This window comes from Aquarana catesbeiana, linkage group LG01, assembly GCF_042186555.1.
Source record: "Aquarana catesbeiana isolate 2022-GZ linkage group LG01, ASM4218655v1, whole genome shotgun sequence".
Lineage (NCBI taxonomy): Eukaryota > Metazoa > Chordata > Amphibia > Anura > Ranidae > Aquarana > Aquarana catesbeiana.
The window spans coordinates 800,034,810-800,050,157 of NC_133324.1; the positions used below are offsets into that span (position 1 = coordinate 800,034,810).

The 15,348-nt window shown below is 41.4% G+C and overlaps 1 protein-coding gene across 1 annotated transcript; it reads left to right on the forward strand.

Annotated features, from left to right (window-relative positions):
• The first annotated feature begins 6,222 nt into the window (after nt 1-6,222).
• LOC141114207 (thymosin beta-4) lies at nt 6,223-6,913 on the forward strand. The gene has a single exon (XM_073607757.1). The coding sequence runs from the start codon at nt 6,303-6,305 to the stop codon at nt 6,435-6,437; it is 135 nt and encodes a 44-aa protein (XP_073463858.1). The 5' UTR covers nt 6,223-6,302; the 3' UTR covers nt 6,438-6,913.
• The last annotated feature ends 8,435 nt before the right edge of the window (nt 6,914-15,348 follow it).

Here is a 15,348-nt window from a genome sequence, read left to right on the forward strand (position 1 = left end):
TCTTAAAATTATATTATACATTTTATTTAATATGTATACATTTTAAAAAATCCTTGTTAATTTTTTTTTTCCCCTGTCAAGGCTGTCCCTGCCCTGGTGAAGCCAATAGGGGCCAGAACAGAAAACTGGGTAGTGATGAGCATGGCAGATGCCCTAAACCAGCAACCTGAAGTGATACACCTGTATGAACTACTAAAGCAACAGTGACATTTACAAAGAAAAATACACTTTTTAAATTCCTGGATACAAAATTTGATTTGTAAACGAGGGGTTTCCTCCTAAAATCTACACCAGACTCTTATCCTAAATGAGGGTGTGGTTTGGATTATAAGGGGGACACCATGGAAATAAAACAGTGGGCTCCATTCACTAAAGCAAATCGCATTTAGGTGACCCTACACATGTTTACTAAATATCACATGCAATGCTGAAAATGTCAATTTACTATAAAGTCTTGCAGCATTTATCCCTGTTAGGGAGGATCACCCGCTCTATTTGTTCTGTTTACCATTATCATTGAAAGTGAAAGTAAAAGAAAAACCCACATATTGGGTTGTCACCAAAAAAGTTATAGAGGGGAAATCGTCCAATGAGGACACTTCCTGTTTTAGCAATGGAGACAGGGAGTGAAGATAAATCTCCCCAATGAGACACAGATGACAAAAAAAACTGACAAAGGTTATAACCCTAATGCCGCATACACACGAGCGGACTTTCCGGCATACTTGGTCCGGCAGACCAGAGTCCGCTGCACAATCCGATCGTGTGTAGGCTTCGGGGGACTTTTTTTCCAAAAAGTTCGCTGTACCCAGATTTGAAACATGTTTCAAATCTTAGTCCGCCGTACTCAGTTCCTGCCGGAAAGCCCGTTCGTCTCGTTTGTCTGTATGCTGGTCCTACGGACCAGATACGACGCAAGGGCAGGGTATTGCATCTCGCGCTCGCTGCAATAGGAAAAACACATTTTCCTATTGCGGCGAGCACGGGGCATACCAGGCCCTTAAGTCTGGTATGGATTTTAAAGGGAACCCCCTATGCCGAAAAAACGGCATGGGGTCCCCCCCTAGAATCCATACCAGACCCCGATCCGAGCACACAGCCCGGCCGGTCATCAAAGGGGGTGGGGACGAGCGAGCGCCCCCCCTCCTGAACCGTACCAGGCTGCATGCCCTCAACATGGGGGGTGGGTGCTTTGGGGAAGGGGGCGCCCTGCGGGGCCCCCCACCACAAAGCACCTTGTCCCCATGTTGATGAGGACAAGGGCCTCTTCCCAACAACCCTGGCCGTTGGTTGTCAAGGTCTGCGGGCGGGGGGGCTTATCGGAATCCGGGAGCCCCCTTTAATAAGAGGACCCCCAGATCCTGGCCCCCCACCCTATGTGAATGAGTATGGGGTACATGGGACCCCTATCCATTTATCTATGGAAAAAGTGTCAATAATAAAACACACTACACAGGTTTTTAAAGTAATTTATTAGACAGCTCGGGGGGGTCTTCTTCCGGCTTCGGGGGTCTTCTTCCGACTTCGGGGGTCCCTCCGGTTCCTCTTCTCCCATCGTCCGGTTGGATCTTCTCCACTCTCTCTGGCCTCTTCTCCCAGTGTTCCAGTTCTTCTGCTGGCTCCTCCACTATCTTCATGCCGCTGTTTTGCCAGCGGAGGCCCGGACTTCTGGCTTCTTGGCTTCTTCTCTTCTTCTTGGCTTCTTGGCTTCTTCTCTTCTTCTCTTATTTCGATGTTGACACGATGGTCTCTCTGGCTGGAATGCTCTCTGAGCGCTCCGATGTGACTTATATAGGCGGAGACCCCGCCCCCTTATGCCATCACAGTCCCTGGGCATGCTGGGAACAGTGACGTTTTAGGGGGCGTGGTCACCGGGTGATGTTGACCATGCCCCTCTAAAACGTCACAGTCGCAACATGCCCAGGGACTGTGACTGCAAAAAAACTCCCAATCACTCCAAACATAATACAAGGAAATGCATATCACAAAGGTCTAATCCCTTTTTAGAACTTATGTCATAGTGGGAATACTTAACTTTTCATAATTATTTTTAGAGATGTCTTTGGTTCACATATCCGCAAGATGACCAGAGTGACACTTTCAAGAACATCAGAGAATGACAATGGCTATTATCTAACAAGAAAAAACAGACCTATTCAAAGATATAGCAATTTACGTCACCAAATATCACAGCAAAAATTACTTTAAAACAGTGCTTCCTCAACTAGAGTTCCTCCAGATGTTACCTGGGGTTCCTTGTGCAATAAGCATTTTTTGCCTCTCAGATAGGTTCCCACTGACATGACACCATTGATCTTTTTAGCTATCTATAAGGGGTTATTTCTTTCAAATGACCACAAGTGTAAGGACGGATCATTCTTCCCACTGACCATCACACCAATATATCATGTGTTGTAGATATAGTAGTTTTTAGGAGGGGTTCCCTAAGACTGGAAGTTTCAAGGGTTCTTTTGTGTTGAAAATGTTGAGAAAGGATGCTTTAAAGTGTAACTAAAGGCAAAACGTTATTTTTAATTTTGGATAGAGTAATGGAGGGTTAATTTTTTTGCCATCTGTGTCCCATTGGGGAGATTTACCTTTACTTCCTGGCCCATTGCCAAAACAGGAAGTGAGAGGAAATCCCTTCAAATTAAGGGAATCCCTAGGGCCCCCCCCAGGGCACCAGAAGTAGTGCCCCAATTAAAAGATTTCCCCTCTATTACTTTTCTGGGGAAAACCCAAAATGTGAGATTTTCTTTTACTTTCACCTTCAATGATAATGGTAAACAGGACCAACAGAGATGGTGAATCTCCCTAATGGGGGCATAGACAGCAATAAAAACATAATAGGTGTTCTAATACCTCTCTAGTCTCTACCCTATCCACAACTAACAAAAAAAAGTATATTTTTACTTTGGTTATATTTTAGGAAAATACAAAATATATTTATAAATGTAAAAAATTTAATGAAAATAGTATTAAAAATCACACACATATATAAATACACTTCTTCTTCACCAAAAAAACTGGTGCCTTTACAACCACTTTAATTCTGGATATACTATGTGTGTCCTGTGAAAGCAGCTTCCCTTTGACAGGTATTCTAGCTAATTCCAGACCAGGCCAATTCTGACATTTCTCTCCTGATCATAATTTTTTTTTGCTAGAAAATTACTTAAAACCCCCAAACATTATAATATATAAATATATATATATATATATATATATATATATATATATATATATATATATATATATCCAGCAGAGGCCCTATAGAATAGTGGCTGTTGCAATTTTTATAAAATATAGAAGATGATGTTATGGCGAGTAAATAGATACCTAACATTTCATGCTTTAAAATTTTGCATGCTGATACTTAAAAATCTCCAGACACGACGCTCTAATTTTTTTTTACAGCCTACCAGTTTAGAGTTACACAAGAGGTCTAGCGACAGAAATATTGCTCTCAAATATAACCTTCATGGCGATACCTCACATATGTGGTGCAAAATCCCTTCTCCTCAAATAATGCCAGGGCTGTTCATTCCTCATATCTTTTTAAAGGGGATAGAATAAAGAGAATTTGTAGCTGCTATAAATGATCATTTTACACATTTTTCTATTTACATATTTACAAAAAAATGTTAATACTTTTTATTTAAAATGTATTTAAAAATGTATTTTTTACTTGTAAGGCCATTCTTGCCCTGGTGAAGCAAACATGGGCAGAAATGGCAATGCAAACTGGTTACTACCTTTACAAAAAGGAAGTCCCAGGCCTAAACCCCACCTTATCCTTATGCAAAAAAAGGGTCCTTTCAAAGTAAGGCCGTTAGCTCAGACACGGGTATCTCAGTGCAAATGAGAGAAGAGAAAGGAATGTCTAATGTTACAAAGGCATTTCTGAACCTTAGAATGAACTAGATAAGGTCCACTTTATTAAGACGTGAGATACCAACTGTCTGTGAGGCAAGATACAGTGGGGACGGAAAGTATTCAGATTGTTGTGAAGCCACTACTTCGTTATTTGAACTGTGTGCTCAGGGTCATTGTCTTGTTGGAAGGTAAACCTTTGGCCCAGTCTGAGGTCCTGAGCACTCTAGAGAAGGTTTTCGTCCAGGATATCCCTGTACTTGGCCCCATTCATCTTTCCCTCAATTGCAGCCAGTCGTATTATCCCTGCAGCTGAAAAACACCCCAACAGCATGATGCTGCCACCACCATGCTTCACTGTTGGGACTGTATTGGACAGGTGATGAGCAGCGACTGGTTTTCTCCACACATACCACTTAGAATTAAGGCTAAAAAGTTCTATCTTGGTCTCATCAGACCAGAGAATCTTATTTCTCACCATCTTGGAGTCCTTCAGGTGTTTTTTTAGCAAACTCCATGCGGGCTTTCATGTGTCTTGCACTGAGGAGAGGCTTCCGTCGGGCCACTCTGCCATAAAGCCCCAACTGGTGGAGGGCTGCAGTGATGGTTGACTTTCTACAGCTTTCTCAAATCTCCCAAGCTCAGCCAAAGTGATCTTTGGGTTCTTCTTTACCTCTCTCACCAAGGCTCTTCTCCCCCGATAGCTCAGTTTGGCCGGACGGCCAGCTCTAGGAAGGGTTCTGGTCGTCCCAAACGTCTTCCATTTAAGGATTATGGAGGCCACTGTGCTCTTAGGAACCTTAAGTGCAGCAGAAATTTTTTTGTAACCTTGGCCAGATCTGTGCCTTGCCACAATTCTTTCTCTGAGCTCTTCAGGCAGTTCCTTTGACCTCATGATTCTCATTTGCTCTGACATGCACTGTGATCACTGTAAGGTCTTATATAGACAGGTGTGTGGCTTTCCTAATCAAGTCCAATCAGTATAATCAAACATAGCTGGACTCAAATGAAGGTGTAGAACCATCTCAAGGATGATCAGAAGAAATGGACAGCACCTGAGTTAAATATATGAGTGTCACAGCAAAGGGTCTGAATACCATGTGATCTAGGACCATGTGATTTTTCAGTTTTTCTTTTCTTCAACAATTCTGTGTTTTTTTGTCAATATGGGGTGCTGTGTGTACATTAATGAGGAAAAAAAATGAACTTAAATGATTTTAGCAAATGGCTGCAATATAACAAAGAGTGAAATATTTAAGGGGGTCTGAATACTTTCCGTCCCCACTGTAAATGGGTCAGAAAGATGAATATTGATGGCACTGAAATCCAGAATGAAATATGCATTGGGATTGATTTACTAAAATTGGAGAGTGCAAAAACTGATGCAGCTGTGCCTGGTAGCCAATCAGCAACTAACTTTAGCTTGTTCAATTAAACTTTGATAAATAAGATGGGGCAGGAGGCGGAGCAGACATGCATTGTTAGAGCTCCACACCGCTGAGGAGAGAAGAGAAGGACAAAGCGGAGCCTGCAGGCTCAAAAGGTATCCATTTGAACCTTTTTGCCCCAGGGAACAAACTGTGAAAGTTTGGGCAGGAAATATGGTACTGGGAGGAAGCCGTGGCAGAAATAAAAATCACCTCACAAAGAGCTCACAGGCACTCACTGCAGCTGAAGCAGCTCCAGTCACCTCACAAGATACAGCATCAGGGCACTCTCACAGACAGAAAATGTCACAGCAAGACTCTCCATTTGAGTCAGATACAGAACAAATCCTCTCACAAACTTCTCCACAAGCCTCCTCAGTATCCCCAGTAATATTATTACAATTTGAAAAGATGCTTCATAAGGCGTTAAAACAAACCTCAGACCAAATAACAAAAAGCCTAACCAAAGAAATAAGAGCTGGGAAACCGCACCGCAGCCTTAGAAATAAAAATGGATGAAATTGAAATTACAACCCAAGAAAATATAACAGAATTGGAACAATTAAAAAAAGAGAATTTAATACTTCAAACTAAGCTCGAAGATTACGAAAATAGAGCCAGACGTTCAAACTTGCGCATAAGGGGAATACCTGAAACTGTGACAGACCTGCAATCTACTATTACTGCTCTATTACAAGAACTAAAGCCAGATATCCCTATTGAACGTTTAGAACTGGACAGAGTACACAGAGCCCTCACAGCCAAAAAGAAAGATGGACCCCCACGTGATATAATCACAACATTTCATTATTACAGAACGAAAGAACAAATACTAATTGCTGCAAGAGAAAAAAAGGAACTTAATTTTCAAGGACACAATTATCAAATTTTTGCTGACCTATCCCAACTTACTATTACTAAAAGACGATCCATCTAGGCTACATCTTGGAGGACTGGTTCTGTTTCTTGTGTGTGCGTTGCATAGCTTGATCAACCTACAAAATGTCTGACAAACCAGATATGGCTGAGATTGAGAAATTCGATAAGACCAAGCTGAAGAAGACAGAAACGCAAGAGAAAAACCCACTTCCTTCTAAAGAAACGATTGAACAAGAGAAACAAGCGCCTGATTCCTAATGAAACCCATCACACACCCCCCCCTCCCAATATGCACTGTACATTCCACAAGCATTGCCTTCTTATTTTTTCTTCTTTTAGCTGTTTAACTTTGTAAGAAATAACTAAGATACAAAGCGGTTGGAAATCGTTTACTATGCTGCCCCGTTCCACCAAACAGAAAAGATTAAAAAAAAAAAAATTTAAAAATTTTAAAAAGAACTACTGAACACTGAACGAAGGCGTTGCCTTTCCATCTGCCTGTCTGGCTGGCTTTGGTTCTGGTGGCATGAAAGACCGTGCATGATAAAAGGAGACCGTGAATGGAGCTACACAAATGAACACGTGGTGATTTGAAGGGAAAGCTGCACCAAGGTCCGGCGAGCTGTAAAATGCAGTCAAATCGAGTGCCATTTTATTTGTTCAAAAATGATTTGAATTATTGGAATGCACAATTTTTTTCAATATGCAAATAAAAAGTTTAAAACATTAAAAAAGACGATCCATGAAACCCCAACTAATGGAACTGCAACGCCACAACATTATGTATCAATGGGGCTTCCCCTTTTCAGTCAGATTTAACTACCAAGGTACAATTTACAGAAGCAGATCAGCAGATGAACTACAACAAACCCTTTTAAAATTAAATCTGACAGAACTCACAAGCAGCAACACTCCCACACGCAGAAGAATGGCATCATCTTCACCTTCAGGCAGCACCCAGAAAATTTCAGAACAAAATGGGAATCATCATTCTCACAAAAGAGGCCGTTATGCCACATCATCCATGGACCAAGAAGATTCAATGGACTGACATCCTAATTCCTGATATCTCTTCATTTATTATACTAAGAGATGGTTCTCTATAAAAAACCTATATTTATAACTGAATGTAACTGCATTCTGATAGTCACACACTGTGTGGGATCATGTTACATTCCAGTTATATTTCTTATTACTTCTAATTCATATAGCCTTAGAATATATAAGTGAAATAAGGAAATTCTTGTTCAGTTATATATTATCAGGTAATAACTATAGATTTATTACTTTTTAGTACAAATATGTTCAATAATCCAGAAGTAATGGAAGATTTTTCTTTCTTTTCTTAAAACAAATATATTATTACCTAATTAGTTCCTAGAATTATGTTTTTGTTTATTCTAATCTGAAGCAATACAACCTCAATTTTATGAGTTAACATATCTAAACAGTTACATATGAATAAAATATGTAATTGTTTACTCTAAAAGGGTTAAAATCCCAAAATAATTCAAACTATCTTCATCAATACCAAAGTTATTAACAGTACCTTTCTAACTGAATTATTTAGCCTAGGGCAAGACTAACCATATACAACCACCCTGGAATAAATAATTTCAACAAAAACTATATTCTGCACTCCAATTAATGAAACATCATTTTGATGTCTTTTGACATAGCACTTCTCTCCTGTAAGCGGAAGATCCGTGTACCCCCATTAGCCCTCCTCATTCTCCCAACCATATTATGTGGGAGTGTGAGGAAGGCACTTATTCCCCTGAGAGAGATATTTATTCTCTTTCACGGGTAAATTGTGATTACTTGCAATAAATAATTTATACAATGTATCATCTAATCTCATATGTTTTTTGTTTACTCTTTACTCCAGAATTCACTGGTTTCTTTTCTATCTATTCATCTCTTCAGTCCACACAGGTTGATCTGCGCAGTCAGCTCTGCATAACAAAAAGTAAGTCAAAACTATTTGATCTATTGCCATGGCACCACTGAATATACTTTCCCTGAATGTTCAGGGAATAAATGTCCCTCAAAAAAGGACCAAAGCCTTCCGTACTTTCCATAACAAGAAGGCTCACATAGTATGCCTCCAAGACATGGCTTCTGCCTGTACCAAGCAAAGGGGAACTCTAATTGCATTTCACCGATCCACACCATTCACCTTATCATCAGAAATTAAAGACCCAGAAGGTAGATACCTGATACTCATGGGTTATATAATGGATACAGCAATCACGGTGATTTCCTACTACGCTCCTAACAAACAACCTACACCATTCCTCTCACATATATTACAAGTGATTAATACACACAAAATAGGAACAGTGATAATGTGTGGGGATTCGAACCAGGTCCTCCTCCCATTTCTAGATAAATCACCTTTTACACCATCCAAAATAACCTCTAGATTACCTTTTTCTCAACTTCTTTCCAAATACAATCTGGTAGATTCATGGAGAGAAAGTAACCCAATGAAAAAGAAATTCACTTATTTCTCGCACCCTCATCAAACCTTCACCAGAATAGATCATATTTTTCTAACAATAGGAATGATACCAGAAATTATTGCATCAGATATAATTCCGATTCCGTGGTCTGACCATAATGCAGTATACACTACTATAGCCTCAGCCATACCAAAAGCGCATGACCCAACGTGGTACTTACCGGACATAATGCTCAAACACCCACTACATCAGATGGCCATTGAACAAGCTTTAAAGGAATACATATCAATTAATAATACAACAGACATCTCCCCAATAACACTGTGGGAAGCTCATAAGCCTGTCTTGCGTGGTACAATACAAAGACAAATGGCACTATTTAAACGGGAACGCAAAAATCTAGCAAAAAAACTAGAACTCAATTTTAATGCAGCCTACATATCATTTCAAGATAATCCATCTCAGAGTACAAAATCTCATCTGGAAAAATCTAGATTGGAATACGATCTATTTCTCACTGAGTCAGTTGATAAATCCCTCAAACGCTCCAAACACAATTTCTACATGAATACAAACAAACCAGGTACATATTTGGCTCGGGCATTAAATTCAACTAACAAATCTTTCAAACCAATACGTTTGAAATTATCAAAAAATGTTTACACTTGTAATCCAGTTAAAATAGTCCATAAATTTCACTCACATCTCGCAACTTTATACAAGACAAACAATGAATTTAATCCTACAGAAGCTGAATCCTTCTTCTCAAAAATAACCTTACCTGAGTTATCTCAGAATCAAAAAAGCAGTTTGGATGAGCCTATAACTATAGATGAAGTTGCTAACGCCATAAAAGACCTAAAACTTAACAAAAGACCAGGCCCAGACGGCTACTCGGCTTTATACTATAAAACATTCTCAGAAATACTCTCTCCCATTCTCACTGAAACTTTTAACAAACTTCTAGATGGACATTCTTTTCGGCAAGAAACACTAATGGCAATTGTTTGTATGATCCCAAAACCCCTTTCTGATAATATCAGAATATCTGATATTATGTGAATTATCGGCCTATCTCTCTGTTAAACCTCGATATTAAATTATTAGCAAAAATAATAGCAAAACGCCTCAATAGCATTATAGGAAAATTAATACATAGAGATCAAGTAGGCTTCATGCCAAATAGACAGGCAGGCGATAATATACGCAGGGCAGTGTTATTGGCACATATTGCTAAAGAACGGAAAATCCCTTTATGTTTTCTATCTCTCGATATTAAGAGGGCATTTGACACAGTATCCTAGCAATATATGCAATATTCATTACAAAAATGGGGTTTTGGACCCCACTTTTTAACATGGATCAAAGCATTATATAATAAACCCAAAGCCTATATAAAATATGCTGGATACAAATCTGAAGCCTTTAATATCGAAAGAGGTACCCGACAGGGTTGCCCATTATCTCCCTTGTTATTTGCCCTTATACTCGAACCCATGGCCCAATACATCAGAACAAACCAAACTATAACTGGCATTGAAGTAGGAGGTATTACACACAAATTATGTATATTTGCAGACGATATATTACTTTTTCTATCATCACCACAGGTCTCTGGTCCTAACTTAATACCAGCTCTTGATGGATTTGCAGCCCTATCCGGCCTTATGATTAATCCTAAGAAATGCCTAGTGCTTAATATTTCACTCACAAACATGGAATTGATCCCGGCTAGGGCTGCACTCCCATTCACATGGGCAGAAAAATCAATCCCATATCTTGGAATTCATTTAACAGCATCTCATTCTGACTTATTCTCAACCAATTATCCTCCTGTATTAAGACAGATCACAAATCTAATAAAACAATGCTCGCAACTTCCTTTATCCTGGATAGGGAAGATTAATGCAATCAAAATGACTATTCTACCCAAATTGCTTTATCTATTCAGAGTCCTCCCTATTCCAATTCCTTCCTATTTTTTGAGAATAGTACAAAAAAGAGCAACTTCGTTTATATGGGGCTCTTCTAAACCACGTATACCTATACACACACTACATCTTCCCAAAAATAAAGGAGGCCTGGGATACCCTAATTTTACTAACTACTACAGAGCAGCACATTTGGCCAGTCTGTCCAAATACCATGCAAAACAGGAAATCCCATTATGGGTATTTATAGAGGCTTCAGAAAATGACCCTCTATTAATATCAAATTTATTATGGCTTGATCCTAAAGACCGCTTTAAAATTCATAATCCCATAACTAAACACTTCTTATCTCTCTGGGATAAACTAAAAACCAAATATCAGTTACAATCTCCACACAATCCTCTCCTTTCTTTTATCAGAAATCCGGCCTTTTATCCGGCATGGATCTACCCAAATTCTTTTAAAGCTTGGACAACATCAGGCATTCAGACACTAAATGACTTCATAGCATCTAAATCATTCCTTTCATTCCCATCGCTTAGAGAAAAATATGATCTACCAAACTCTGAGATATTTAGATATCTCCAAATCAAAAATTTCTATACACCATTCCTAAAGGGGGATACACCATTATCCCAATCAATCTGTACAAAAGATCCATTTGCTAAAGGAACAATTTCATCACTTTATAATCAAATATATGGAGTAGCAAATCTTAATAGACCCTCTTACGTTCAGAGGTGGGAGGAGGACCTGGGACGAACTTTAGAAGACACGGACTGGTCTAACATATGGCTCACATCTAAGTCATCTTCACCCAACATCTTAGCACTGGAGACAAATTATAAAGTCCTAACTCGCTGGTACCTTGTACCCGCTAGAGTGGCAAAATATTCACCTAATACTTCAACTCTTTGTTTTCGAGGATGCCCAGAAATAGGCACATATTTACACATATGGTGGACGTGCCCAGTAATCCAAACCTTCTGGAAGGAAGTCTTCGTGATTGCATCTAAAATATTTAAAAAAATAATACAACCAGATCCATATTTAACTTTACTTAATCTAAAACCGGAATGGTTAACACTCTCTCAATTCAAACTTATGATCCAACTAATAACGGCTGCAAAACAAACAGTGGTCAAGGCATGGAAATCTCCTACATTGGTACTAGCAGAAACAATTCACAGAATGAATAATACAATGTCCCATGCTAAGATGGTAGCCATCGATCAAAATCAAATTCCAAAATTTGAAAAACTTTGGCATCCTTGGATAAAACAACAGTTCCTGTCAAACTTCAATGACTCTGTCCTGTTGCCATGGTAACAGATTAAATGACTTACAGAGACACCCATTCTAAGGCTTCAAAGAGAACTAAAAAGAATAATAAACTGACGAGCGGGACAACCTTGTGGACCATACCTCTACCTTTCAACCCTTTTTCTTCTTTCTCTTTCCTTTTCTCCACCTTACGATTAAAGCTCATTATCAGAATTTATTTGACCTATATACACTCTACTTGTAAACAATATGTATAGTAGGTATAAATCATTTAAATACCTACAAAAGTAACTAAGGAAATGATATATATCTTTAATTTAGGTTTACGTGAACCCAATGTTTAATATTTGAAATTTCATGATATTTACCTATATAAACTCTACTGTAAAACAATGAGCTTACGCCGACGGCGACGATGGGCGAGTGACGTCTGCACGGGGGAGGAGCCCAGCGTCAGCTCCGGCGGAGGTGCAGAGACAGAGCGTCCGGATGTCTCGTGGGGTGAGAGACCACAGAGATGCGGACCGGTGGTACAACTGTCCTCTGGATTAGACTGTTTCACCTCCCATTTCCCCCCCCCCTCACCGCGGATGTGGTAGCAGGAGGCTTTGCCTGGCGGGACCCCCTGAGCGGAGGAGCAGCGGCTGGGATCGGAGCCACTAATCCGCACTGTCGGCGGGTGAAGCATCACTGTAAAGGGACCAGAGGCAGGGAGCTCAAGCCCGACGTCAGCAGCAGGTTATCTCTTTACTTATTTTTTGCTTTTCTCTCTATCACCGGTTCGGAAAGGAACGATCCCTCTGCCCAAATCCATGTTGCACCTACCCCAGACTGAAAGTATGCTGACAAAAGAAGAAAGGTACGAGAAGATGTAATACTGTATAATACAGCCTCAGTTACCCATATCTCAAACTAATAGCACAAAGTTTGAAAATTGAAGTTGAAGTTGTTTGAACTCTGAACTGTGTTTTCTGTGATCAAAAGAGTGGGGCCATTTGATGGGAAGTGAGGAAAGGAGGAAGATACATGACCTTTTCAATACAGGCGTGCACTGACAATTTCTTGCCCAGGGCAGTAAAAAGTCGGCCAAAGCCAAGCTCTCCATTTATATCTTCCCCCCTTGATATATTACTGTGAATACTGCTGAGAATAAAGTCCCATTGATCTATATCAACTGGAGGGGGAAAGGGGAAGAGTGGGCGGGGTGGGAGGAGGAGGAGGGAGGAAGAAAGGAAGGTAAAAGGAGACATCCCCGCCCATCCCCCCCCCACACACACGCCCAGACTGCCCTGCCGCCTGGCCCCACAGGGAAGCTACAACAGTAGGATAAACCAAGTCCCTGGGCCAGAGACCCGGCCCAAAGCAAACAGCCCCTAACAAATGGTAGCTGAAAACGACAGGCAAAGGAGAAAGCATGAGAGGCCGTACAACACGAACAACTGAGCCCCAGAGTGCCAGAGAGAGTCTCAACACCAGTACCATTCAAAAATACTTAAAAGAAGTAAGCGCCAAAAGCCCAGGTATGGAGACGAAACAACCAGGGACAAAGGACAGAAAGAAAGACTAACAGAAGCAAAAAGGGGGTCAGGGGGACAAGGCCTGTGAAGAACTGGACTTTGAGGGAGCATCTGCCTGGAGTTCTGCGGAAGAACATAGGATATTGGCGCTAGTACCAAGTAAAACAGAACTAGCAGAAATGTTTACCAAGCTAGAAAATGTGATAAAATCTGAAATATCAAACGTTCGAGCAGATATGGGGCACCTCCTTCGTCGGGTGGAAGAGGTAGAGGAAGTTTCAGCGCTTCAAACTAAAGAAATCTCAGAATTAAAGGATCAAGTCAGCAAACTGCGGAAGGAAAACCGCAACATTGTGTTCCAGCTGGAGGAACAGGAAAACCAAAGCCGGCGACAAAACCTGCGCATTAGGTCCATCCCGGAGCAACAAAAGGAGGACCTAGGGGAAAAGATGAGGAAAATCTTCAACCCAATCATGGGAAAGCGAGAAGAAGAGCCCATATTGATAGACAGGGTGCACAGAATAAGAAGGCCCCCCCCATATAAAGCTAAATACTCCAAGGGACGTGATTGTTAAATTTCATCAATACGAAGACAAGGAAAGAATATGGAAGAAATTAAAGGGGGCCCCCCCTATAACGTTTGAAGGCCAGGAGCTACAGATATTCTCGGACTTATCTGCAGGAACCCTCGCTCGTAGAAGACAGATGAGACCAATTCTGGACCAGCTAAGGAAATATAATTACAAATATAGCTGGGGGTTTCCAACATCCCTGATTGTCTTAAAGGACGGTAGATCAAGCAGGATGAGATACTTGGAAGAAGCTCAGGACTTCTGCGACAGCCTGGGTATCCCCATCCCAGATTTGTCGCAGGCCAGACTGATTGAGAGACCTTGAGGGTGGAATGTTTTGACCTGACGAGGGGGGGGGGTTGGGGCGGCCAGTGGAGGGGAACCCTTTTTTTTTTTTTTCTCCTCCCTTGCTGGTCCGCCTCCCCTCCCCTCTAGGGGGGTTGGGGGCCTTTTTTCTCTGTGGTGATGGGTGGCTGTGGGTCAAAGGTTGTGGGACGGGGGGGGATGATGTTCACTGTCGCTGATTAATATCTCTGTTGGGGGGGTGGGGGGGGTGGAAAACCAGAGGCGGGTCCACTGGATTATTAGACAATAGAGATAAGCCACACCTCATACATTCTCTCCTGACAGGGGGGAGTGCAGAAGCTAGAGCTCCCGCTGGAGCCCCACCCTAGGGAGGGAGTTCCGTAGAGTGGAATGAGAGAAGTTCCAAATCGGGGGACTCAGGGTGTAATCTTCACCATTGGTGGGGGGGGGTTAGAGGGCGAGATGGGGGGGTGGGAGGTAGCTGAGGGGGGGGAGGCAAGGGGGGTGGGAGGGGTACTACAGGACGTGCTCGGAGGAGTTGGAGATATGACTGAAGATCGGGCCTATTGAAATGCTGGAGCTTAGACTTATCTCGTACAACGTGAAAGGGCTAAAATCACCTAGCAAAAGACATAAAATCTTAAGAGAACTGGAACAGCTGAGGGGAGACTTAATCTTTCTACAAGAGACACATTTGACTCTTGACACCAGAGTGAGGCTCTTCTCCGCTAGGTTCCCCCAGTGGTTCTATGGAGACACTCCCGACAGGGGGTCGAGGGGAGTCGCTATCGGACTGTCAAAGGCCACAAACTTCTCCCTAAGGGAAAGAATGGTAGACCCTGAAGGTCGTTTCATTTTCCTAAAAGGCAAACTGGGACCCAAATTGATTACCTTAGCAAATGTATATTGTCCTAACAAGAAGCCCACCGTTTTTTTGGGTCAGATACTGGAAAAATTGTCAGGGTTTGGAGAGGGGGAAGTGATCTTGGGGGGGGACTTAAACTTTTACTTAGATCCAGAGCTGGATGGTACATCCCGTGCCCAGGGGACAGGGAAGGTGTCTCTCAGGGCTATCAGGCGCAAGTTATATCAAA

Bases quoted from the DNA above. Each gene is read 5' to 3' on its own strand.
- LOC141114207 (XM_073607757.1), top strand. From the start codon at position 6,303: ATGTCTGACAAACCAGATATGGCTGAGATTGAGAAATTCGATAAGACC.